We start from the raw sequence: 27031 nt of genomic DNA, 5'->3' as shown, positions 1-27031 counted from the left end.
CCAATGCAGATTTTCCAGTATCCAGCTTAATTTTTTGATTATTCATTTTGACTCATTTCCCCCCCCCACACACACTCTCACCTTTTACCAATTTTTAAAGTGTTTTGTCTTATAGTTATTATTGCTTTTCTGAGCATTTTTTCTAATTAGTAAGATAAAACTTAAAATCCAAAGCTTCAATTACTCTAGTGAGAGGATGATTAAGAAACCAAATTTCCTTATTATTTCAAAACTGGTCAAATTTTTAAATTTAATATATAAATTTGCCCATACTGAAATAATAAAATACACAATAACACACGTTCTGATGAGAATCAATGATGTCTTTTTTTTTTTTTTATGGCTGCATTGGGTCTTCATCGCTGCACGTGGGCTTTCTCTAGTTGCGGTGAGCGGGGGCTACCCTTGGCTGTGGTGCGCGGTCTTCTCATTGCAGCAGCTTCTCTTGTTGCAGAGCACAGGCTCTAGGCGTGTGGGCTTCAGCAGTTGCAGCATGTGGGCTCAGTAGTTGTGGCACGTGGGCCCTAGAGCACGCAGACTTCAGTAGTTGTGGCGCACGGGCTCTAGGGTGCGTGGGCTCAGTAGCTGTGGCTCGCGGGCTCTAGAGCGCAGGCTCAGTAGTTGTGGCGCACGGGCTTAGCTGCTCTGCGGCATGTGGGATCTTCCCGGACCAGGGCTTGAACCTGTGTCCCCTGCATTGGCAGGCAGATTCTTAACCACCACGCCACCAGGGAAGTCCAATGATTTCATTTTTATTAAACAGAAATGATAAGCCAGTCTTTAACACTGATTTTGTAACTGGCTCCAAAATACTCTATACAAAGCTGCAAGACCATAATTAATTCAATTAAAAGAATGTTCTGTTCTGGAACTTCTAAAACTTTTCACTAGAGGGCTCATGACTAGTTTAAATCTTAGGAGATTTCAATAACGAACATTGGAAGTCTTCCAAATCTAAAATTAAAGCAGTAAACCTGAAGAGAGGTATGGTCTGAAATGTGTATTTTCTTGGCCAGGTTCTGTAACCAAGGTCTCAGGCTCCTGGACTAAGCCACCACGGGCTTATTCTAGTTGTGTTTGTGGTGGGAGCCATCTGGTGGCCATAGGACAAAGACTAATTAAAATGGGCTTCCACGCCTGCATCGCCTGTTGAAAGGATTCTGCAATTTCTCCAAAGTGCCTTCAGCTACAGGAAACCTGCAAGATCTGTTCCAACCTGAAGCTGCCATAGACAGTTCCTAGTTAATGGTGAGTAGGAAAATAAATCCTACAGTCCACTGGGCATTCTAAACCATTTAGGAAAAGTTTTTGGATAAGTCAGCTTTAGGAGAGTCTGACTCTAGGAGAAGTCAGGAAGAGTCAGACTTCTTAGGTTTTTAAATAAAAGTCAGAAAAAGGCCATCCTCTGGGCCAGAGAGATGAGCAAAGGAGCCTCAGAATACTGAAATTCCTTAAAGTGCCTCAAACAGAAGTCAGAGCCATAACAGCAGCTGCCCAGCCCTTTTCTCCTCATGAAAGGGACAGTGTTCTTTTTTTTTTTTTTTGCAGTACGCGGGCCTCTCACTGTTGTGGCCTCTCCTGTTGCGGAGCACAGGCTCTGGACGCGCAGGCTCAGCGGCCATGGCTCACGGGCCCAGCCGCTCCGCGGCATGTGGGATCTTCCCGGACCGGGGCACGAACCCATGTCCCCTGCATCAGCAGGCAGACTCTCTACCACTGTGCCACCAGGGAAGCCCAGGGACAGTGTTCTAAGGAGCTCTCTGCTCCAGTGTGTAGAAGTGAAGTAGCCACTGGGTACCACAAGACACCTCCGTTTCCAGTGTGCCTACAGCGATCAGCATGCTGTTGGTGCTGGCTGGGACGTGTAAGCTTATCCCAGGGTCTGAGCGCCCAGAAGAGGTACCCAGTCACTGCTCTTCCACGTGAACTGGCTGAAAGTTCATTGTTGTCCCCAAATCACCTCCACCTGCTTATTACCACATTCCATGACGTCAACTCTCATACACCTTAAACAAAAAGAGATTTCATAGAAAGCAATTTCTCAAAATGGGTTATCAGGAAAGAGTTATGAGATTCTATCTAACATTTATAATGGCTCACCTGGGCAACAGGAGTCTGTGTATAGGTATTCTAAGAATGACAAGAAAGTCTCTTTGGAAACACCATAAACTGGAATCAGAACACTCTTTGCTTCCATGTAATTCCCATTAAACATGGCTGCCATCACTTCACACCGGGCCACCAGGACGGCCCTGTGGGCTGGCACCGTCGTACCTGTAAGGTTCGACAGGGAAACAAAGCTAAGGGAGATAAACTTGCAGAGTTATTGTCCTAGCAATTTTCCTTCTAATTAGAATGGTATTGCATTAGGCACAGCTAAGCTGATATTCAGAAACCAGATGGGGGTGTGATAACCTGTATTAAACTTTGGAGACTTTGTAGCTTTAAAATAAATTGAAAAATTAAGAGTTCAAAAGTTGACTTTGAAACCAACAATTTGCAAGTCAGGCAATTATTCGTTACTTAGTTTTTATTTCCTTAAGATAGAAAAACTGAAATGCAATATTTTGCTTCATGTCTTTTTATCATGAAACATCTGTTCTTTGCAATTGGCTTGAGACACCACCACCCTCCCCTGCCCATGTGTCTCACAAGAAAACACAACCATTACTCACAGTACAGTCCTGGCTGGGCTTCCCTGTATCAGAAACAGTAAACCATCCTTAGCCTAAGTAGTCCATAGATCACAGCAGGAATGGCAAGGGAATCTCTTCTGGGGCCAAGGGGAGCATTTCAGACTTCATGGGTGATGTGGATGGGGATGACCTAGTCCCCTGCTTCCTCCCTGTCAAACTACCTCCACAGGGAAACTCTTTCCTAAATGAACAATGCCTGCCTGCTTGTGGGAGCACCAGAGCGGCTTTCAATTTTAAAGGCCCCTCAGTGTACACCCCTCACTGAAGCTCATTACACTAAACTGACTCTCCAGTGAAAGCTTGCTAAGCTCTCCAGCTACTGTGCCACCGCACCAAGGCAGTGCCAGATGGGACGCATGTGGCCCAGGGCTCACAGGCGGAGAAGCAGTTCTTACCACTCCCCCCACCTTAGGAAACCACGAGCCCATAGTGAGCCCTCAGTTCAATCTAGATCAGATCAACAGATCATCACCAAGCATCCACCATGTGCCAATCACCATGTTTGGTACAAAGGTGAGAAACATGGAGCTACCCTGGTTTGGAGCACCCAAGCTTTTAGTTTGGTGGAAGACACCACAGCCAGTTTAAGTGACAAAACTGTGCCTTTCCAGAAAGTAACACTATGAGTCAGACCACTCTGCTCTGCCCAAGACTCTTCACCTGGCAGCCCCTAAATCTCATACTTCTCAGGGACATATATTCTTCTCCAAAATATTTACAATTACTGTTCTTCATCCTCTTGAAATCCACGCAAAACATCTGGCTCAGAAAAAGAAGAAAAAAGTTCCACATAAACCCAGTGACTTTCTCCAAAGACAATAATCCCTCAGGATCCATACGCAGCGCCTGACAGTGCCAGTTCTGAGCTCACTGCTTGGCACTGTCACCCACACAGACGCACCTCCCCCAGGAGGGCGCAGGGAGAAGCCACAGGAGCTCTCTTCCCAGGTCCTCACACCTATGAGCAGGCAGCCTCCCCTCTCAGCCCCTTCCCCTTCCTCTCTGCCTCTTTGCCTTTAGGTCACCTGCCCTCAAGGTTACAGTGTCCATCTCTGGGGGATAACCAGTTTCCGTAACTAAAGCATGATGGATATATTTGTACACGGCAATTAAAAAGGAATTCAAACAGATCGCGATGTTATTTGACTTGCAACTTTAGTCTCAAAATCTTAAATAGGGAACCATGAAAAAAAGAAAAAGAAAATTAGAAGTATGGCTTAAACAAACTAGATAACCTATCATTTGGATTAAGCAGAGGGATTTAAGATTGGCAAGAAAATACCTAGTAGATAGTAGTAGATGGGAACGAAGCTTGATGGGTAACCTTGAAATTTTAACAGAAATTTTCCGTTGATGATGTAGTTACAACAGAGTTACAAAACCAGTAACAAAACACTCAGTACCTTAAAGCATTTTCAAAGGCTATTTCAAGCTTCGAATTTAATTTGAAAAACTATTATAACTCCAAGAAAACATCCATTTCTGTTTCTCACCTTTTCAAACTACTGTTTTGGTGTTATAAATTGTTCTATTGTGAAACTGTAGTACAACACCTCAGTAGAGTCACATTTTTAAACATTGTATATAAACTGTATAAATGTATAAGCACTGTATAAAACATTCTGAATGAAAATAATGCAATGATTATTTATGCAACAGCAATAGGATAGAGCTGAAGAATTACTGGGGGGAAAAGACATCAATTTTCAAGCTAAGAGATAAACATGTCCTTTCAAAATGTCAAGGCCTAAAGTAACTTTCCTTTGGAGTATTTAATTGTTGTTATTGTTTTTTAAGAATGTTTTTTAAGGAAAAGAGTTTTAAGAGTGAAACAAAATTTAAAAGCCCAAGTTTCTAGTAACTTTGCACAGATTATCAAAGATCTTTGTTTTTATTATATACTAAAATAAAACACTACATTTGTCATACCTTCTTCACACTACTGGCCAAGTTTCAAAAATGAAATTTTTAGAATCATTTTTTGTTTTATTCTGAAAACAGGAAACCTGCCTAGCTCAAGAGAGATTTAGAATATGTGCTAAGTAAACAAGACAGAATATAACTCTGTAAAAGTATTTTTCACAAGGCACAGATTCAAATGTCAAAAGGAAATATATCTTTCTACATCAGATTCAGAAGTTTACCATGACTAGTTTTAGAGCTGCTTTTTTTAAAAGTATTTAATGGAAAAAGATACAAACTCAAACAACAAATTGTGGGCGGTAGTTTTATATATATACATACACACACATATATTTGTGTGTGTGTGTGGGTATATATATATATATATATATATGTATATATTTGTATATGTATATATTTGATGACCATTTATTTCAGGGATAGTAAATAGGTTTTATATCCCATGTCAACTCCAGCCAGTTGTCAGTGATGCCTGGAACATTTTTTAAAAAGGATTTGCTGCAGCCCTCGGTTCAGCACACAAAAAAAGCAGTGATCTACCAGTGTTGGATGCCACTGTAGGGGAAGAGTAGTGGAGTCTGCCCATCAGGCCTCTAAACACACCTTTATATGCACCATTTCCATCTCCATGACCACTCACCACTCTCCCAGGTAGAAACCAGTATCCCCATTTTATAGGTGAGGAAACAGAGGATCAGAAATGTAAAGTAATACAACAAAACCTATTATATAGTAAATATGCATCCAAGCAAGACCCTGACCTGGTCTGTTACTATCATCTCATCAAGCTTAACACTAAAAAGGACCTTTTAGAATCTACATGGTTCACTTTCTCCACTTAACAAATGAGAAGACTCAAGGCCAGACATATTAAGGACTTGCCCAAGGACACACACTGGTTGGCATGCAAAGCCAAGGCTAGAGCTAGGGCTCCAGACCCTCCTCCAGAGCAGACAACACTGCTGCTTCTACACACTGGAAGCTGCCCTCCCCACACTCCTCAGAGTGCGGTTTGCCTCTCCTCCAGCTGCTGGCAGAGAAGCTGTTGCTGGACCCTGCTTCCACTCATTCCTGCTTCACTCTGCTCCTGATTCCCTTGGAGGCCTTGGTTGTTGAGCTGAGGAGGCTACAAAGGGCACTAGAGCAGCTGCCGTTCAGCACAGGCATTACAAGGAACCCTTGCAGATCCAGCGTCTGCAAAGGTGGGGTGTGAGCAGGTGCCTGCAAAGGGTCGGTAGGTGGAATCATGGAAGAAAAGCAAAAGACTATGAGAAAGGATTCTCCACATTACTGCTGTTTCTTTTCTCTTAATACAACATATATTTTCATGCATTAAATGTTCCCCATGAAAATCTTTTCAGTAGGTTACATTGACAATGTTTGGTGTCAGTGCTTCCTATGCAAATTATAAGCAAATTCAGTCCCTTGTTAGCTTTCTTTTTTCCAAATCATTTTTTATATAATTTCAAGGTCACTCACTGTCCCATTCTCAGTGGCCCACGCTCACATTGCAGCTACTAACAGTAGCTTAGCCAAAGGCACCTTGGAAAGTTTCCAATTCACTGTTTGTCTTGGCAAGTGACCAGAGTTACAAGTAAAACGATCTTTCTGGGGAAAATTTTTAAAAAGTAAATTCCTGTTAGCTGCCATACATTTCTACCATAAAATTAAATTATATCTTCCTTTTGGTAATAGCCCACCTGAAGTGCTACTTAAGTCATCTGAAACAACTAGCCTTCTTGCATAATTGAAGGTATTTCACAATTCATTTTTAATACTATGCTTTCAATCTACTAAAGTGACCAAAGTATCCAAGCGAATAATCAATAATGGGCATTAAAATAGCTCATGTTTATAAAATTAGGTAGCATTACTTTCCTACAGAGATAAAAAGCAGCTCTCCGTTGCTCTGGTGATAATTCTGAGTGCCATAAGGAGAAAATGTAGCAATATCTATGGATGCCTGATGTAAGCCAGGCACGACCTTCAACCAGAGTAGTCCCTTTTGCTCAATTAAGAGAGCTGAAAAAACAAACTAGAGGTAATATAATGTTAAGGGGGCTGGTTTCAGATGATTCAAAAACTAGGATCTTAAAGAAACACACAAACAAAAATATACAAGGGGGTGATATTACAGATCACCCCATCCCTTGCTGGTACCTAAAAGTTAATGAAACATTGGGTAAGGAAATAAAAATAAGGGAAAAATATATACATTTCTTTTCTTATTTTAATAAAATATCTCATTTCCCTAGAAAATTTTTGTAGAAATTCAAGCCGTGTTAATCTACATCCTACAATAGAGAACAGTCATTCCTTCACCCAAAATATTTGAAGCTGAAATAGAAAGTTAGGTAAGAAAACAAGAAATAAAAATGAATAATGAACTTTGTAAAAATTGAACTATACCTTGTATTTCGAAGACAACATCAGCAAGCATTGGTTTATTAAGGAAAAACTTGAGGGAAGTATTATAAAACCACAGAGGTTTTCTGGCTTGATAGGTTTTGCAGTTCCTCAGGCAATTAAACTATAAGGAAAAATAGAAATACAAGGGGAAATGTTATACAATATGCTTTAGTAATTTGCCTAGAGAATTTGGAAAACTGTGCTAAATGTCTAAAGAAGTAATGATTACCTACTCTATGGCATCTCTGATCACAGCTTTCACGGAAACTTACCCTCAAGAACTACATCTGCTACCTGTCAATGAGCAACACTGCCCTATGCAGCACTCACAGCGGTGAAGGAATTGGCTAAGTGAAAACTCGACTCTACAGCTGAGAAGCTGTGGGGTCCTGAACCCCCATGCAAACTTATAATCCTAAATATCTTTCCTGCCCACAGTCATCATTGCTGCAATCTTGATTATCAAAGGTTGCCTGCATCTATAACCTGGAGCTCTATAGAACCTGTCCCATGGCCACACCTGTCTGTCCTCTCACAACTGCTAACTGGCAGGCTCCAGGAACACCATGTCTACCTGGAGGTTTCCAGCCTTCCTCTGCTCCCCGCTCAGGATTTGGTGCTTTGTTTATCTTTTCTGTGATCCTTCAGACAATCCTTTCTGCCAACCCCAGAAACTGAGGGCCAGCTGCTCTTCCCTTACCCATCACCCATTTCCCTGGCTGACGCTCAGAATCTCAGCCTGGGTCTGACTCTGACCCTCTGCTTGGCTAGGTAGGGAACTCAGAAAGCTTTATCCCTAAGAAATAATCAAGCATACAACTTTAGCAATAAGAATAAACGGCACCTACTCCCCACTCTGGGTTAATCTACTATGGTGGGAAGTTTAAATGTTTGGAGAGGGCTTCCCTGGTGGCGCAGTGGTTGAGAATCTGCCTGCCAATGCAGGGGACACGGGTTCAAGCCCTGGTCTGGGAAGATCCCACATGCCGCGGAGCAACTAGGCCCGTGAGCCACAATTGCTGAGCCTGCGCGCCTGGAGCCTGTGCTCCGCAACAAGAGAGGCCGCGATAGTGAGAGGCCCGCGCACCGCGATGAAGAGTGGCCCCCGCTTGCCACAACTAGAGAAAGCCCTCGCACAGAAACGAAGACCCAACACAGCCATAAATAAATAAATAAATTTAAAAATAATAATAATAAAAAAAGGAGAACAAACCACTCAAAAGTCATAAGGAGAGTGTGTTAAAAAAAAATATGCTTGGAGAGAAGGAAAAAATGTTATCCTTCCTCCCAAAGAAGAACACACACTCCAGAATGATATCCATGAGCAAAACAGACAACCAAAACAGGATCATACAAATCCTGCTCTTACAGTCTCAGGTCCTACACACAATATACTTTAATACACATTGAAGGAACTCGTGGAGAGGGTTTGGGTGACTGTCACACATACAGGAGAGAAACAGTGAAAAAGCATCACCAGAACCTGAGAGCTAGCAGGGGCTTTAGAAATCAGCCAGTTTATCCCTCATTTTATAAAAAGCCCTGAGAAGACTTACTCAGAGCCACAGGTTATTTGTGGCAGACTCACAAGTTAAACGTTTACTTCCTGATTCCCAATACTCAATGAAGGAGAGGGACCCTTACCCCGAGAAAGCACAGGAAGAAACCACAGAAGAACTCTTCTGTCCTCCCATGCAAAGGAGGGAATTTAGTTCAATTTCATGGAATAATATAGTCCCCAGCTTTCCCTTCCCCCAGAAGAATTTGTTTTATTCTTGGTACTCAAGGGAATGACTGTGTTCAGAATCCAACCCGAGGAAAGGCTCAGGTTTAGAACAAAAGGCAACACTTCCATCCTAACCATTTATATCAAGCTTATGAATCTGTACATCATGAATATATGTAGATGCATTTCAGGTATGGATATACAGATTATGAATCTGTATAACAGATTTCCTTGTCACCTATGCCTTGAATTTTTTTTTTTTTTTTTTTTTTTTTTGCTGCACCATGTGGCTTGTTGGATCTCAGTTCCCCGACCAGGGATTGAACCCAGGCCATGGCAGTGAAAGCCCAAATCCTAACCACTGGGCCACCACGGAACTCTCACCTACGTCTTGAATTTGAAAAAAAATGGGAGGGCAGAAGTTTGCAGAGAATACAGATGTACATTTTCACTGGTCCATGAACAAGTTAATCTAGGGAACTTATGAAAAGCAGAATGCAAGTTTATGTGCACGTTTCTACAAAAGCATTATTTATTTGAATTAGATTGTAAGAGAGCTACCACCCTGCCATACACCTGTACAACTGGACAGCTTCTGTGTACCTACTTCAATGTGTTATTAAAACAAGAAAAGAAAGGTCTTCCCCTTAATTCTATGTTACTTTGTTTAAAAAAAAAAAAGAGAGAGAGAGAGAGAGATCATTTTCTCAATTAAAGAATAGTTGGGAGTCTTTATAAAAGTCGATGCAGTTTTAAAATATTAACTTAAATTGTTAATAAACTTAGGTTGTAGAATTGACAGTCATCTGTATAAAAATTAAAGAAATAATCTTTTTTTTTACAGTTAATATAAACCTACATTCTGCTAAGCATTGCACACAACTTACCTTTTTTATCTACTGTAGCCAATTTGTTTATCACAGAATCTGAAATAAGAATACACTGGCTGAACTGTATAATGTAGTCATCTTAAAATTTAACAAACCTACTTTTAAGGCCCTTATAGACTCTGCACAATCTCAGTTACTAGCGCTTTCATGTGTACAAGTTTATGACCATATACAAAGTCTACATTTTTATAATCTTTCAACCTAATGTATAATTTAAAATCTATACTAGGTGAGAAACAAATCCTTAACTGTCTACCTAGTCAAACAGATTTCTTGGAACTCTTGAAAAAGACACACACAGAAACTGCCTTGCCCCTGAAAGCTGTTTGGAGTGAAATCGTGAGCAGTGAGAAGGCATCCCCTCACAGCAAGCTTAACTGTAACTGGACAAATTCAACAGCCCTTCATTCTTGACATAGATTGCATATTCCCAGAGCCCCAGGGGAATGTCTCAGAGAATGGAATTCACAAACCAACATTTTAAAGATATGACTCATACATATTTGAATCCTGACGTGAATTAAAATCAGAGATAGCGAGAAATCATGTGTTTATATTTAAAATATTTAAATGGAAAAAGTATATACTTAAGGAAAATTATATATTATTGACACTCCTCACGACTCAGTATATTCATCCATAGTATATCAGTTATAATTCAGAGAAAGTCAAAGTAAACTAACTTACAATAAACTAATTTACCTTTCCTGGTGTTTTTAAAATGCATTTAACTTTCTCAATTACATTTGAAACATCCCCAGAATCTTTCAACTTCTTCCTGATATCTTCTTCCAATTCTTCCCACTGGAAGGCTCCTGTGAACAAATTAATATACATTGGATTTTCTGTTAGAGCAGGAATAAAAATAAATCTTTTATTAGGTATCCATGTTCCTTTTTTTTAGTATTTTCTTTTAATTTTTATTTATCAAATATATATCTGTGTAATTACACTAAAACATTTAAACAGCTCTCACATTAAAAAAAAAAGTTTGCCTTCACCTAAATTATTTCTCAAAACCTGGAGTCCTTCTTCCTGAACAGCTACTATCTCTTTATAGTAGGTGATCAGCTAGTGATAACAGCAATGGCTAGTATATGAGTTCCCGTCACAAGTGGTCCAAACCCAAATTATTTACTTGCCCTGAGTAAGAGGTAGTTGTGGTCCTTTCTAAGGTTGGATTTAATCATACTCATCATGGAGAGTAGTGACTGCTATCAGGCAAAGGAGCAGAATGTATCCAGAAGGTCTCATGCATTGTCAGGGTCAGAGTAGGATGTTCCATAGCCAAGTCTACAGAACCAACCTGAAGAAGGGAGCTCGATAATTTTCTGATGAGCTACACAACCATGACATTAGAAAAAAATCACCCCACCTGGTCCCTTCCTCCCTTGTTTTCACCCCAACCCACTTTCAAGCCATCTCTTTCTAGGCTCACTTCACTTCTGTCAGCCCCTTTTCCTCTGTGTCTTACAAAACACAGGGTCAGCAAAAGCTCCCCTTTTCCCCAAACACTCCTCTCACTTGGCCTACAGCAGCCTCCTACCCAGCCTCCCTGCTCCCGGGTGGCCTTTTCCCCATCAAATGTATCTTGTTATCAATGCTGATAAGTCTCCAAAAGTGTATTTTGAGATTACCCCTATCCATCCCATGGCTTATAGAAAGTCCTAACTCCTAAAAATATAACTCAAAAAGGTGTAGACACAACTGGGAGACCCAGTTTCTAGTTTTATCTCTGCCAGTAATGACTGGTGTTAATTTAGGCAAGTTGCTTCACCTCTCTGCATAACTCGAGATCCTTTTCTATCTACTCTCAATCTAGCTCTTCTGATGTTTCCCTTCATGTATCCAGAACTTTGCCAGATGCCTTCATGAATACTGGGGAGTGGAGAGGGCACAGAATAAACATTTATTGAACCAATGAGATCAAGCAATTGCAGCTAAGCTGTACCAAGGAGATCCAAAGCTCATCTGAAGAGTCAAATTGACAGTCCAGTTCCTCTCAGGCCTCATTACAGCTGAGACCTGCAGTACTTAGCATGTTTACCTATCTTTAAACTTCTCCTTACCTGCCCTTGACAAGAATGCTGACAGAAGCAAAGTGTAGTAGTTTTCCTCTTCCTCAACTAATGATTTTCAACTTAAAGTCACGTACTCTTTTCACAATCTGATAAATTTTTGGCTCACCACTCCCCAAAATTTCCAATGCACATACAGACATTGCAGTCTGTATAAAAATGTTAGGAGTATAGCTGATTCATTTTGTTATAAAGCAGAAACTAACACACCATTGTAAAGCAATTATACTCCAAAAAAGATGTTAAAAAAATAAAAAAGGTAATTAAAAATATTTTAAAAAATGTTAGGAGTAGAAGAACCCCTTAGAAGACAAGGGACCCCAAATCAAGAACAGTCACTCTATGCCAGTGATTCTCACCTCTAGCTGTGCATTACATTTACCTGGAGATCTTTTATAAAATACCATTGGAGGAGGTTTTATCCCCAGACCAGTTAGATTAGAATTTCTGGGGCTGGGGCCCGGACATCAATTTTAAAAGCCTCCCAGGTGATTCTAATGTGTATTGAGAGCTGACAACTATTGCTCTTCCTTTAGACATTTCATCCACTATCAAAACCTAGGGTCAGGGCTTCCCCGGTGGCTCAGTGGTTGAGAGTCCCCCTGCCGATGCAGGGGATGCGGGTTCGTGCCCCGGTCCAGGAAGATCCCACCTGCCACGGAGCGGCTGGGCCCGTGAGCCATGGCCACTGAGCCTGCGCGTCCAGAGCCTGTGCTCCGCAATGGGAGAGGCCACAACAGTGAGAGGCCCGCGTAACGCAAAAAAAAAAAAAAAACAACCAGGGTCAGTGGCATGCAATAAACAGTGTATGTATGTAGTTTTGACTGTCTACACTCATGCATGTTAAAGGACAGCACAGATATTGTTTCTTAAAAGTAAAGTTATATTAACTAAAGAACATCTACACAATATATCTCCATTCAGAAGAGTATCTGAAAGAAAGCAAGCATCTAATCTAAATATATGGGATTAGTAGCAGGTAAATCTCTACAGTCCACCAATCTGTTTGAGAACAGACACAGAAAGATCCAATAACTGAAAAGGAAAGTAAGACTAGTTCATAAGGGCACTCTAATGATTGGGCTGTTTTCATAATTAGAAATGCTAATCAAACCATCTTTGACACTTAGGTCCTAATAAAGCAATAGTCAGACTAAGATTTTCTTTTCTTTCTTTTTTTTTGTGTGTGTGGTAATAACATTTAACATGCGATCTATCCTCCTAACATCATTTTAAGTACACAATACATTATGTTAACAATAGGCATAATGCTGTATGTACAGCAGAGCTCTAGAACTTGTCTTGCATAATAGACTGTGATTTTCTTTAGTTAACTTCTCAGAGCACCTATTTACTTAGACCCTTAGAGAGCATGGCCTACCCGTGTGCATTCAGCTGTGTTTTCATGCAGTGCAGAAAAATTTCAGGAGCTGGAGAATACTATGCTCATTTCCACAGATTCATTTACTTTGGCAGCATTTCATTAAGCGATGTGAAATTCTAAGGGCCATCTGTGGCAGGAAGAGCTCAAAGCGAAATTCTTGAGGCTCTTACAAAGACTTCAGTTCCTCACCATCTGAGATCCCGTGACTCAGGAATTTGCCAGCATAAAGACTGTGTAGTGTATTATAAGAATGTTACAATTGTACACCATTTAAGGATTACTCCTCAAGACCAGGAAACCACTGGCCTCACTTTTCAGATTATTCCTCCCTCAGTGTTAGTCATTAAGTACTCAGACATTATGCAGTGTTAGCAGTTTCGAAGAGGAAATTAACATATGCAAAACATACACACTTTCACTGTATCTGTTTGCTCAGAAATTTGAATAGGAAAATAAACAGCAGCCTTTATTATATGGGTAAAGTGTTAACCAGAGGATTAAACAGGCCCTTCCTAAATACAGGACCCAAATGTCCATGGTGACACAATACCTACAAAATTTCAAATTCCTAAAGGTTAAAAAAAAAAGAAGCATGTTATTTAAAAAGAATTAAGACAGTCTTTGTAATTTGGTTCATTTTTTTTTTTTTATAAAGCAGGAGATAGGTTTAATAGGGTTTTTCAGCCCATGTTTTTACTCAGGGCAAATATTCCCAAGCACGCCCTGCCATGGAGTTCTGCCTGTGCATCCCAGCCCAACTGACGTGAGTACAACTGGCTCCTGTCCTCCACGGTTCCCTACATAACCCATGGGCAGGCCTGGGCAGCTGTGAGGAAACCAGTGTGTAACTGGGTCTTAGGACTTGTGCTCTGTTCAAAAGTTTTTAAATGTTCAACAACAATAAGACAAACAAACAAACAACACACACAAGCCTGGCCTCTTTATTGAAGGCTCTAAGAAAAAAAAATTAGGTTTAATATTTTAGTTTGCTTTGATTAAAAAAAAAATTTTTTTTAAGTAACCTATTCAGAAAGACTAAAAGGGTAAAACAAAACATCAATAAACGCTTAGACATTTGAGAATGGGAATCTGGTTGATTTTTCTTCTCTTAAATTTTCTGCATTTTTCAAAATTGTCTTTACTGTGCAAATATAGCTTTAATGTCTTTTAAACACAGCAAACAATATCATTTTTGCTTGAGTCTAAGGTTATACTTTGTAAATAATTAAAGAATAATTAACAGGTACCTGCTGAAACATTTATTTTCCCGTTTCCCCAACCCACATCCGGGTCTCCCTGTAGCCCCAGGTCAATGGCCTGTGGCCCTGCTCATACCTGACACCACCTCTTGACTGGGTCACATACAAGCAGAGTTCAGAGCAGAAATGTTAACAGCTCAGTATCAGACTACGAAGCCTGTGCTCTGAACTGGTCAAGGGCTTGTAGCTCAGCAACTCCTCCCTGCCATCATGCCCCTCTGCCCTCTAATCACTATTCCCAGGCTCACTTAGTTTCCACCCAACCGCTAAGCATTCACTTTCCCCAACTTCAGGCACGGGCTACAAGAAGGCACAGACAGCTCCAGTTCCAGAGAGCTCCGCAACAGTCAGCCTTGCAGCTGACTCCATTCTGACCCTGTGCCCTGAGACTAATAACTGGGTTCCTCTCCTGGGCCTCTGGGCTGAATTCCAGGCCCTTATCTGCTGTGGCTGGTCCCAGTCCTTCCAAGAGCAGGTGCTGCAGCTACTTGTAGTCCATGGCATCAGCATTGCCTGGAGACTGTTGGAAATGCAGGACCTCATGCCCCACTCCCGGTCCCACTGAATCAGAATCTGTACATTAACAAGATCACCAGGTGACTTGTATGCACTTTAAGGTTTGAAAAGCACCGGCCCAGATGATGGACAAGCCACAAGACCGACCAACTACCTATTGTCAGAATGTTGGCCTTCCTAAGGCTGAGCTCCAGAAAAACAGGGCCTTCTGACTGGACTCCTGTCTTGCCTGCTCTATTCCATCTTCCCACCATCACCAGAGATGATCTTTCTAAAGCCCAGTCTGATCATGCATAAAATTCTAGATCAGCTTCTAAGGACAGCAGGAAGAGCTCCCACTGGCCTTGCCAGCCTCAGCTCCTTCCAGCCATCACCTCCCACTCTGTGCTCCAGCCATGGAAACTACCTGTGGTTCCCAGAAAACAGCACTCACCAAAAATTACATTTTCATTAATGCAAGTTTCTCAATATATTAATTCCTTTCAAAAAGCATTAGAGTGAACACATGAAAAAGTTATAATGGACTCTGGGGAAGGGGACTGGGGAATGAGGATAACTTTTTCTTTTCTTTCCCCCTTTTTTCCATCTGCAAGTATTAATTTTACAATTAAAAAAAAATAACTCCCTAGGAGAAAGACAAGCAGGTTCTGTCACTGGAGACACATCTAGCTATTTTATTGCTACCATATTAAAGAGGATAAAACTGACCTCAAAGTGTTTGTGTGCCTTTGAAAGTATTTAATGGATACTGTGGGAAACTTGCTAAATAATTTATAATTTCAACAGCAAACTCATTGAAAAGAAAAGCCAAACACTTCCTTCATGGTTCTCTGACATATCATTAAAGACATTTTTTTTTCTTTAACATGTAAACATCTCGGTTTTTCAAAATTAGTCTTAAATTCTGAACTGTGAGATTCTAAGTTTAAACATAAAAATCCATAGTACTAAATGAAGTCTCTAACTTATCTGGTTTATTCATATGATGATTCACAGCTACTAGAGTCTACTCACTAGTTCAACCAGAACTTACAGAGAAGCCTCCATGCTGAAGGCACTGTGCTGGTATGCTCTCTAGGAGTGGTTATTTATGCCTTTTCCAAGCCAATATTCACTGAACAATGGATTTAATACCTACCATCACATTCTACTCCAATACGTATTATTTTTAATCCACTTAAATCTGCATGCTGCAACTGTATTTTTCACAACCATTAATTTTAACTTTTAAAACTAAAAACAACCCAAATGAAAAAAAGGGAAATCTTAACATCAATCATTTCAACAGAAGGCTACCCAAATTTTGATGCTAAATAATACTTTTTTCTTTATTTGCAAACTTTTATAAACTTGTCATCAATCTCCAGTTCTGAAGTCTAAAAACAGATCATAAATGTTTCTCCAGACACACTGCAGAGAAGGATCAACCTCAACCTAGTAATTCATCAGCACACGATTCCAAGTAGAAAAAGAAAATTAAAGAAGAGAGAAATCTGGGACTTCCCTGGTGGCGCCGTGGTTAAGAAACCACCTGCCAATGCAGGGGACATGGGTTCAAGCCCTGGTCCAGGAAGATCCCACATGCCGCGGAGCAACTAAGCCCGTGCACCACAACTACTGAGCCTGAGCTCTGGAGCCCGTGAGCCACAACTACTGAAGCCCGCGCGCCTAGAGCCCATGCTCCGCAACAAGTGAAGCCCACGCACGACAACGAAGAGTAGCCCCCGCTCACCGCAACTAGAGAAAGCCCGCGCGCAGCAACGAGGACCCAACGCAGCAATAAATAAATAAATAATTTTTTAAAAAAGAAATCTTCAGAAAATGTATATTTAGATGCTTACTTTAAAAATCACTTTACATCCATTCTTTTCTATTCTTATATAGGACACTTAGATGTGAGACCTTTAGTTCATCTGCTAAAATAATTCATAAAGAGTCTAATTTTTAGAATATACATGCTACTCAGTTTTTAAAAGGACAAGAAGAAAAACAATTGATAAGCTGAATCTTACAAAGAGCACAGTAAATAAAAGAAGTAAAGTAAAGTCTAAAATAATCATAGCCAAAGTTGATCAGATCTCAGCTTGAACTAACTTTAGACTAACTTTAGCAACTGTTTCTAGTGAATGCAATGACCATGCTAACTTCTCTCCTCAATTCCCTCCAAAATCTGGGTCAAACAAACAAAACAAATGAATAAGTAGCTAAAGACACTTATTTTCATATATACTTGAAGTATTTTATTTCTTTAAAGTTAAACTGGACAATAAATTCTTGTATTTTCACATTTTGGAGTTTTTAAAAAATAAAATACTGGGCTTCCCTGGTGGCACAGTGGTTGAGAGTCCGCCTGCCGATGCAGGGGACACGGGTTCGTGCCCCGGTTTGGGAAGATCCCACATGCCGTGGAGCAGCCAGGCCCGTGAGCCATGGCCGCTGAGCCTGTGCGTCCGGAGCCTGTGCTCCGCAACGGGAGAGGCCACAACAGTTAGAGGCCCGTGTACCGCTAAAAAATAAATAAATAAATAAATAAAATAAAATAAAATACTAACATAGCTGTTCAAAAGGAAAAGAGATTATTGTTTTTACAAGTAGATTTAAAACCAAGGCAAGGAAACTTGTAAAGAGACAGAAAGCTTGGACCAATTCCTATCAATAAAGCAAATACTACTTCATGTATAATTGTCACCTCAGATGGTAGGAAGAAGAGAAATGTGAAACCAACCAGTATACCTGAGACCATAGGCCATACTTCATTTCAAAAGCTTATGATAATGTGTCAGAACCATTTGACAAGATACCTGAATAAATGAAGCGCAGAATGTCCGATAAACAAGAACAGAAGAGGGCATCTTTAACAATGACTCGTAAGGGTGGGTTGCCTGGAGACTCCTGGCTAGCACCTGGAAACACAGGATCTCTGTTTATAGCAAAGAGATCCTGGGTAGTTCGGATGATACTGGAATCCTGAATGTCAGCAGGACTCTTCACATTGAAAAGCAGCATGAAAACATGGCTGACGGCACAGAGAACGATCTTGTGGGCCTCAGCCACTTCCTTTAAATCTGGGTTGTAAAATACCACATCCACGCACTGGCAGCAGAACAGCAAGTTATTTAGGTCAGCATTATAATGGGATGCTTCAGCCTTCAAGACAGGCATTTTTTCTGTTTCAAAGAAGAAAAAAAAATAATAAATTATTCTTTAGGTCTATGGGACCCCATCACTTCCGGTTTATTTTAAACACAACAAAACAATATTTTTTAGTATTATTAGGTTGAACTATATGAAGTTGCCAATATTTGGCCATTTTTGGCCTATAAAAGAGCACTTTCTGTATAGCTTAATCTAATTATGAACACATATAAACTAATTATCCAGGGATTAAAACAGACACACAGAAATACTGTATTTACTTTGTGTAGTGCAAATGAAAAATGTACTAATGCCATAAAGAGCATTTCTCACTATGTGTGCCCCAAAATAAAATTTTTCTCCAAATACTGAATTTTAGTATGTTGGCTGTCATCATCCTTTACTTTCACCTGATAAAAAAACTCAAAGAGGGCTTCCCTGGTGGCGCAGTGGTTGAGAGTCCGCCTGCCGATGCAGGGGACACGGGTTCGTGCCCCGGTCCAGGAAGATCCCACATGCCACGGAGCGGCTGTGCCCCGTGAGCCATGGCCGCTGAGCCTGCGCGTCCGCAGCCTGTGCTCCGCAACAGGAGAGGCCACAACAGTAAGAGGCCCGCGTACCGGAAAAAACAAACAAACAAAAAAAACTCAAAGAAATTACTGAATAAGTTCTGAAGAACCCAACCTCACATCTGAAGTTGTTTTCTTTCTGGGACTAGAAATGGAGGTGGAGGGATAAATTGTTTAAACTGCAGCCGTTCAAAGCTAGGGCTCAGAGCCTTAGACTCTACTGTTTGAAACCATCATGAACATTTTATTCTGATGCTAAAATTTTTTTTTCCTCCTAGTAAAACACTATGCTTCCCGAGAACCAGCTCCTTCCCCTCAGCACACCTCAGGGAGATTGCTGTCTAGGCTCCCTGAGTTCCAAGAGGGGATGTTACCTTCCATTTCCTAGCGTGATTGCTAACAAAATTAGATTAGCCTCCATCAAGGCAGGACCTCCACACAGAGGACCACACCCTAGGCCCTCATCATAGGTCCTAATTGTGAACTCTCTGCAACAGCTGTGCTGAGGACAGTGTGAGCTGTGAAGGGTTGCTTGAAGGTTATGCAACCATCTAAACAAGTGCAACTCAAACTTCTTCAGAAATAAAAATTCTTTACTCTAAAGCAAAACTCCTGTCTACAAAATGGACAACAACAAGGTAGGTTGGGGGGCAGGCTCTTTCTGCACTGTACCCTACCCAGCCTCCACTCCACTGCCAGAGGCACCTTACAGACCCTTAAAGTCTGAGAACAGTTTGAAAGCCACGTGCCCCAGAGCCCAGGATCTGTCCTTAGAACAAGTCAGCACCAGAACAAACGTGTACCCAGACTGGGTTATGCTCAGTGTGAACCCAGACTGGACCCTGGGTTACAATCAGTGCAATTCCACAGCTCTCCCATTGGAAGGGGTACAAGAGACAGCCTTGTGGAAGCTGAGGCTGTACTGCTGACAGGACACTCCTGAAGGCCCTGCCCACTATCCCACCTAGTGTCCCCAAATGAAGACCCACAGGAGAAACTCCTTTTAGTGCTAAATGACATGAAATGCTTTGCTTTCTCTGAGGAACTGGTATGTTTTCTCTTCTTGATTAATAAGAACTAAGAAATTATCTGTCAATATTATTTATTTGGCTATTCCCCACTCCTCTTCTCATCCAGAAAGTACTTAAGGCTCCAGTGTTTGCTACATAACAGACCATGTCGCCCCTTTCACTGTGCACATCACGAAGTGCAAAGTCAATTTAACGGTCTATGTATTCACATTTTTTAAAACTTGGAATTGACTTCCTGTACAAATCTATACTTTCCTGGTTTGTTAATTTACATTCATTCATTCAACAAATATTTATCAAGTGCCTTTTAAAAATAATATCCATAATTAATTGATCTGAATAGAGTACTAGTCTACCACTGCTATCACAAAATTATGCAATAAATTCTGATAACAGTTGATGTAATTTTATTTATTTTTAACTATTGTCTTCTAACCTTGTATTATGAACATTTTCAAACATTCAAAAAAGTTGAAAGAATGATACAATGAGCATACATATATCTTGCCCTTAAATTCTATAATTATTAATATTTTGTCATTTTTGGCTTTATCTCTAGATTTTCTCTCTCCCTCTCTCACTCACGAACCATTTAAAAGTAAGTTGTAATCATCAGGATAGTTCAGCTCTAAATACTTTCACATTTATCTCCTAAAAATAAGGACATTCTTCTATTAACCACAATACTATTATCATACATAAGAAAATTAACAGTAATTCCATAATATCATCTAATTTCCTGTCCATATTGAAATTTTACCCAACTGTCCCAAGAACATCTTTTAGATGTTTTTATTGAACCAGGATCCACTCCAGTTTCATGCAGTACATTTGGTTATTTCTCATTAGACTATAATCTAGAACAGCTCTCTACCACACACACTATTTTTAAGAATCCATAGGTTCAAGTTTTTAAGACAACAGTCCTCAAAATGTCGTCCAGGTACCACCTGCTTCTGAATCATCTGGGAAGCTTATTTAAAAATCAGATTCAGGCTCCATCCCAGTTTTACTGAATCAAAATGCCAAATGAGTCCTGAACACACTCAAAATTGAGAACAACTACTACGACTTGTGAAATGATCTACAATAAATATCAACTGAATGTCTAGACATTGGCTAATAAATGCACCTGGTTGTTCAAGCTGAGGTGGTCTAATTCCATGAAACGAGTTGCTCATTTTCCTTTTCTTCATTTTTTCACTTGTCTTCTGATTTAAGGCTTGAATCATAAAATACTCCAACTAAAACATGAATCAAATTTTAATTAAAGCTCCAACGAAATGATGTATCTGACATGATTATTTGTACCCCAAACCACATCTGCCAAGTGTTTTTAATGCCAGTACCAACTACGTGTATGCTTTAGCAAACACTTTTAAACAATTTGTTTTATTAAAAAAAGAAGAAAATCTTTCAAGTAGAACAGATTGTGCCTTGTCTAAACATAAATAAACTATCAATCAAGCAGGAACTGTATTTTCTCTTGAATAATCAAGAAAGCCAAGCAGTACAACTGTGTGACTGCCAATAACCATCTCGTGGGCAACCACAGCAACTAATACTAGAGAAATTCAAGGCAAGAACAGATCTGGCTCTATGCCACATATACCCATATCAACTAGGAAAGTTCACACGCACTCTACTTTTTTTCCTGAATAAGCTACTTTGAAATACATCTTTTATTTTATAAATTAAAAATCTTAACCACATGCACTTACATAGCTCTAGGCATATGAGGCCTGGGGCAAAAGTACGAATGGAGGCCCACATACCACATACCTAAATATTTAAGCGTTGTAAATCAAGAAAATAAACTGTTATGTAAAATATATTCTATCCTCCTGCTTTGACCAGTATGTCATCATTAAAGCCTGGAAGGCCAGGTTCAGATTTAAATTCTTAAGAGTCCTCGGAGTTTCATGCAGCCCAGGGAGAGCTGGTCCCTAACTCCTGGGACCCAAGACCACCCCTCCTCTTCTCTCCCCCTCCTCCAACGCACACCTCCTCACCTGAGGAGGCGGGTGCATACAGGCGGACATCCACACCTATCCAACCAAGCTCCATCCACTGTCCCCTCCCCCACTCCTCATATACAGTCACCCCTCAGCCACCACTCAGGACTAGGGGTGCAAACACCAGCCATGCAGTCCACCTTCAGGAGGACAGACCCAGGAAAGAGGCCTGTACAGATCTGGGAAACAGATTCAGAGCCAGCTGGTCAGAGAATTCTGGGGTCCTGGGTTTGGGAGCATGGTCACAGCACTGTTCCACAGAACTCTCTGCTCTGTTTTGATGGAAATGTCCTACAACATCGGTGCTAATCATCGGAACAGTAGCCACTAGCAACATGTAGCTATAGAGTACCTGAAATGTAGATAGTGCACCTGAGGAACTGAATTATTTTTAAATTAATTTAAATATAAACAGCCACGTGTGGCTAGTGGCTACCACATGGATGATGCAGGTCAGGAAGGGAGCTACTAGCTGTAGTGGGCACATCCCCATGGCTCCATCAACTTGTGCCCTATGGGAAGGGGTGCAACTGGAGGAGGACCAGATAAGGCTTTCTAGAGCTCCAAGGCACATGCCACCCTTGCCCAGGTCTGAGGGTAACATTGCACAGCTCTTCCTCCCCGACTCTTAAACACAAGATAGTAAAATGCTCCTTTCACTCTGACATTATCACTCCATCCATATTCCTGCAAACACCATTGTTTCTTACACTCAAGATCCCAGCTGTACTTTACTATTCAAGAGTCTAAAACGAGATCTTTCTCATCTTATTTTCATATTCCCATTAAGTCTTGAGTTAGCTAAAAAAGGAACCACCAAGTTTTTCTCCTGACTTTGACCGCATCTTCAACTCTCATCATGCCTCCAACACTAGGTATTAGGAACAAAGAGAAACAATGAGAGAAAAGAAGAGAAAGTGGGAGCTGGGAAATGGGCAGAGCGATCCTGAGAATTTCAGGGTCAGGAACCTGGAAAGGGGAACCAGGAGACCAAAGGCCCCCAAGAGCTCCATCTTCTCCAACAAATGAAACCAAACTATCTTCCCCGACACACACACAACTCCCTAGGAATTTCAGGGAAATGTAAAATTCTTAGAACAAACTAAGATTTTTTTTAAGCCACTAACAATTTCATCAGCTTGACAGAAAAATTATATTTCACCCCTCTTTACCTTTCTACCCACTGCTCATCACTAAACAAATAAGACAGAAGATTCTCAGTCATTGATAACATCAATTGTGAGTGTATCTTCCTTAATGCTGTATTATTGTTTCTTTACATCACTGAATGAATAATAGCCATTTATATTTGACAGAAATCAGAACTATTATATTGGGTTCTTATTTTATCTTTGGTTCTTATTTGGAGTTGAGTAACTCTAGAACAAATGAAATTTCTCTGGTCATCTGTAGAAACCTCAACATTTCGACATGAATATATACAATGAATAGTCTGGCATACTGGATAAAGTACTTGATGAAGAGCTAGGGAACTGATGGAGAATCCAAAGTGCTCCCGCTTAATGTAGGATTTACTTTGGTTTAAGTCTCTTGTCAATGTTTACTAGATTTGTCTGTTGAAAGGAGTCACTCCTTAGAGGGTTGGAAAGAGAGTTCCAAAGTCAGTAGTACTTAAATGATACAACTCCACAGGTATTCTCCAAGGGCCACGCAGTCCTAGTGTCGTAGGGTAGGTGCTGCGGGCTAAGGTGGGCCTCAAAATGCCTGCAAGACCCAATGGATGCCTCTGCAACAGAGCAACAGACCCTGGCTCCCCACCACCTGTCCAACAAGAAGCCATCTGTACAAGTAGTTCCTCTGGATATTTTTTGAGCTACAGCAAAATCAGGAGTATATGAAACCTTGCCGAAGCACACATAGTGAAGAAAAATCATTCTTCTCAAGTAGTAGACAGAAATGAAGGAGAACTTTCAGGCCCTGCTGGTTCAGGTTGCCAGGCTCATCAAGCTGTGTAAAGATTACTAAATCTTTTCACTAAAAGTGACAAAATGTCAGTTGCTAAACAGACATCATGGGTTTGTGTAAAGTGTCATCAAGTGGAAAATTCAAAATATCGTATTAGACAACAGAAAATGTTTCATTTGGAGAGAGAAGTAAAATTAGAGTTTTACTCTGACAAAACCTTTTTTGTATTTGCTCCCGTTTTATTTCACAAGGTTAAAACTAATCCTGCTTTTAAAACTAAAGTTCTAATTGATGCTATGGAAAACAGCTAAAGAGCCAACCTGACAAATGACTCTAATTTATGTGACTGGAATTTCCACTTACCACTCCTCCAAAATATTTTCCTATGTAGAAGTCATCAAGGCTGTGTAGTTCCAGATAGGTGGCTCCTAGTTCTTTAGCAAGTTGGATCCCTTCCGTCGTACTGACACAGCTCCCTCGGTCTGAGGTACACAGTGGGCATGTGCAAGGTAACTCTTCTGAGAAAATGAATATGAGGAACAAAGACTTTTGAAATTAAACATGAAAAAATGTACCTAGACAACCTGGACATTAAACAGCAAATTAAGAGCTCATGCCAGAATCACAGTTCAGGGCCATTTAATATATCCACTATTCACTAGACTCTGAATAAGAAGTGTCAGTGATAACAGCAAGGTCCCTAAAATAAACAAGCTTTAAATGCAAGAAGAATGAATAGGACCTTAGAAAACAGAAGAATTTTTAAATAGGTGAATGACTATTACCAAGGCTATTATAGTAATTAGACCAATCAGACAGTAATGCCAGGCCTGCTTCCTTTTATACAACCTTGACATCCTGAATATCAATACAAAATCAACAACCTGACTGCCCACAGAAACCATGGACTGGTGCTTTTTTTTTTTTGTAATAAACTTTAAATATATTCACTAAGTTTGAATAGATCTTATACTTTTATTTTAATAGAACCCTCAACTTGACCTCAATCTCTAAGGCTGCAAAATTGCCAGTCTTTGTAAATTTCATATGAAGTATGTTCTTATTCATCCAGACATTTCAATTATTGAACTCTAAAGCATTCAACTGCAGAGATCAATTTCAGTCACTTTTTATCTTCTGCTTCAAAATTAAAAAATTAGGGGCTTCCCTGGTGGCGCAGTGGTTGAGAGTCCGCCTGCCGATGCAGGGAACGTGGGTTTGTGCCCCGGTCCGGGAAGATCCCACATGCTGTGGAGCGGCTGGGCCCGTGAGCCCGGGCCGCTGAGCCTGCGCGTCCGGAGCCTGTGCTCCGCAACGGGAGAGGCCACAGCAATGAGAGGCCCGCGTACCGCAAAAAAAAAAAAAATTAAAAAATTAAAAACTGAAGGAATAAACAGTAATTACTCAAAATGTGAACTGTACCAAGAGTCATGGTTGTACCGTGTACAGATCTATGGCTGGGAAGGTTGTACATCAACCCACCTCTAAGGACACACCTTCATAACGCTAAAAATGTATGTTCAACTCCATATTCGTCAGCCAGCTTTGTTTTGTTTCATGAGATATGTCATTGTTCAAAAGGCAGCCAAGTCCAAAGGGGGTAAATCCGTTTCTAAAAGAGCATGTTGTTGTAGGCTGGCTTCCCTGAAAAGCAGACCCTGAGACGGAGACTGGTGTGCTGGAGGTTTACTGGGGGGTGATCTCGGGAACGTCTCTTCTCAAGGGTGCAGGAAGCAGGACTGGGCAGAGGAAGAATTTGAACTGCAATGCTATTGCAACAGAGACCTGAGCCATTCAACAGGGGCCTCTGGAGCTTTGATGGCCCTTTAGAGTGGTTCCCCACACAAAGCTGGGCCTTTGTATCCCTACATCAGCCAGTAATGAAAGGAGGGCTGCCCTGTGGAGGGAGCAAAACCTTGGGCAAGTGGCTTCTATCAGCACAGGGATAATGCCTGGAAAGGGACTCAGCTGTTCATCAGTGGCCTAAAGACTAGGTAACTGAGCGAGTAAGTACAGTGGTCCTGAAAGGGCATTTAGGCTACTCCCCGCCACAGCATACACAACAAATATTGTACCAATAAACTGCATAGAGATGCAGGAAATGTATGTACACATGGTGTGCACACTAAGGATATTCAGTGCACGTGCATACTATACATGTAACATGCATGTGTACACATACACATATGACTTAGATAATTTAGCTTCACTGAAAGCATTTTGAGCTCAGAAACCATGTATTCACGTCCTCATTTTGCAGAGGAGGAAGCTGAAGCTCAGAGAGGTTAACTGACTTGTCCGACTCTCCTTGTGTGTTAGAGATGCAGAAACAATAAAACTGTTACTTGCTCTACCTGATAAAGAGTCATCAAAAGATAAGATAAAAATTTAGTTTGAGGGCTTCCCTGGTGGCGCAGTGGTTGAGAGTCCGCCTGTCGATGCAGGGGACACGGGTTCGTGCCCCGGTCCTGGAAGATCCCGCATGCCGCGGAGCGGCTGGGCCCGCGAGCCATGGCCGCGGAGCCTGTGTGTCCGGAGCCTGTGCTCCGCAACGGGAGAGGCCACAGCAGTGAGAGGCCCGCGTACAGCAAAAAAAAAAAAAAAAAAAAAAAAAAAAATTTAGTTTGAGTAAAAAATTATTAATTCCAAAAATGTGGTGATTTAAAAATGAAGCTTGGTTTCTCTAAATTATACAACAAATCCTAATCTGAGTTCCTGCATTTATTTTTTCTAAGATCATTTTTGGTTCAGAACAAATAGTTACCAACACAATTTAGCCTATCTTGAAAAATAACACATTGGTATTTCACATTCTTTACAAAGCCTTCATAAACAGTGCCTTTGATTTTCTGAAGACAGAGATCTTCTTATGACTACAAAGCTCTCCTTATGCTGATGGAATGGGGTGGGTAGGCAGATCATCTTATTAAACTTTATTTCTGGACAAAAATAAAGTCAGTAGTGTTTTGAGTGAAAAATTAAGAGAGCATAATGTAAAATAATGGCTAGGAAATAAGCTTGGTTTCAGGGAAAATCCAGCTAGTGTCAGGTTTAACCCAGCTGAGCGGGGTTTTCCATTGTGTGTAGCCACAAGCATCTTACCAACCTAGAAAGTGCCTCCTTATATCCAATCATTATATCTCCTCTATGTCACAGAAGACATTTTTTTTTGTTCACTTGCACCCAAAAGGAAAAATGCCTAGTCATTACATATTAGGTAGGAGAATCAATAAAACATTATGGATTAAATAAACCTACATTTAGCATTTCATCAGGAACAATGAGAAGACCCAATATAATCTTAAATTGTGATGCCTTCTTCAGGACTCACTCCTATGAGCCTACCTCAGAGTCCTAGAACCTCAGCATCAGTGTTATTCTTCTAGTTTACACTGTAGTCTTTTATTTTTTTTCTTATATATTATCTTTCAAGGTGTTACCACAAAATGTCTATTTTTTTAAAAAGCAAACACA

The 27031-nt window shown here is 40.6% G+C and overlaps 2 protein-coding genes across 4 annotated transcripts in view; both read right to left on the bottom strand.

The window, feature by feature from the left end:
- The window catches only part of LOC308615944 (uncharacterized protein), a 325426-nt gene that overhangs the window by 188325 nt on the left and 110070 nt on the right, over window positions 1-27031 (bottom strand). The gene's annotated exons all lie outside the window — the stretch shown is intronic.
- Window positions 1-27031, bottom strand: part of RHOBTB3 (Rho related BTB domain containing 3) — a 56912-nt gene that overhangs the window by 13695 nt on the left and 16186 nt on the right. For 2 of the 3 annotated variants that reach the window (XM_081233739.1, XM_081233740.1), the window contains exons 4-9: window positions 23921-24075; window positions 20749-20860; window positions 17683-18048; window positions 10347-10459; window positions 7029-7149; window positions 2101-2274 (exon numbers count right to left, since the gene is read on the bottom strand). In XM_081233739.1, coding sequence (XP_081089865.1) covers window positions 2101-2274; window positions 7029-7149; window positions 10347-10459; window positions 17683-18048; window positions 20749-20860; window positions 23921-24075 — 1041 coding nt within the window. Of the gene's footprint in view, window positions 1-1654; window positions 2007-2100; window positions 2275-7028; window positions 7150-10346; window positions 10460-17682; window positions 18049-20748; window positions 20861-23920; window positions 24076-27031 lie in introns of those variants that run through there. The other variant, XM_081233741.1, reaches the window with a different exon arrangement.

This window comes from Mesoplodon bidens, assembly GCF_964165515.1.
Source record: "Mesoplodon bidens genome assembly, chromosome: 4".
Classification (NCBI taxonomy): Eukaryota; Metazoa; Chordata; class Mammalia; order Artiodactyla; family Ziphiidae; genus Mesoplodon; species Mesoplodon bidens.
The sequence above is the reverse complement of the archived record's forward strand: the minus strand, read 5'-3'. Positions and strand labels throughout refer to the sequence as shown.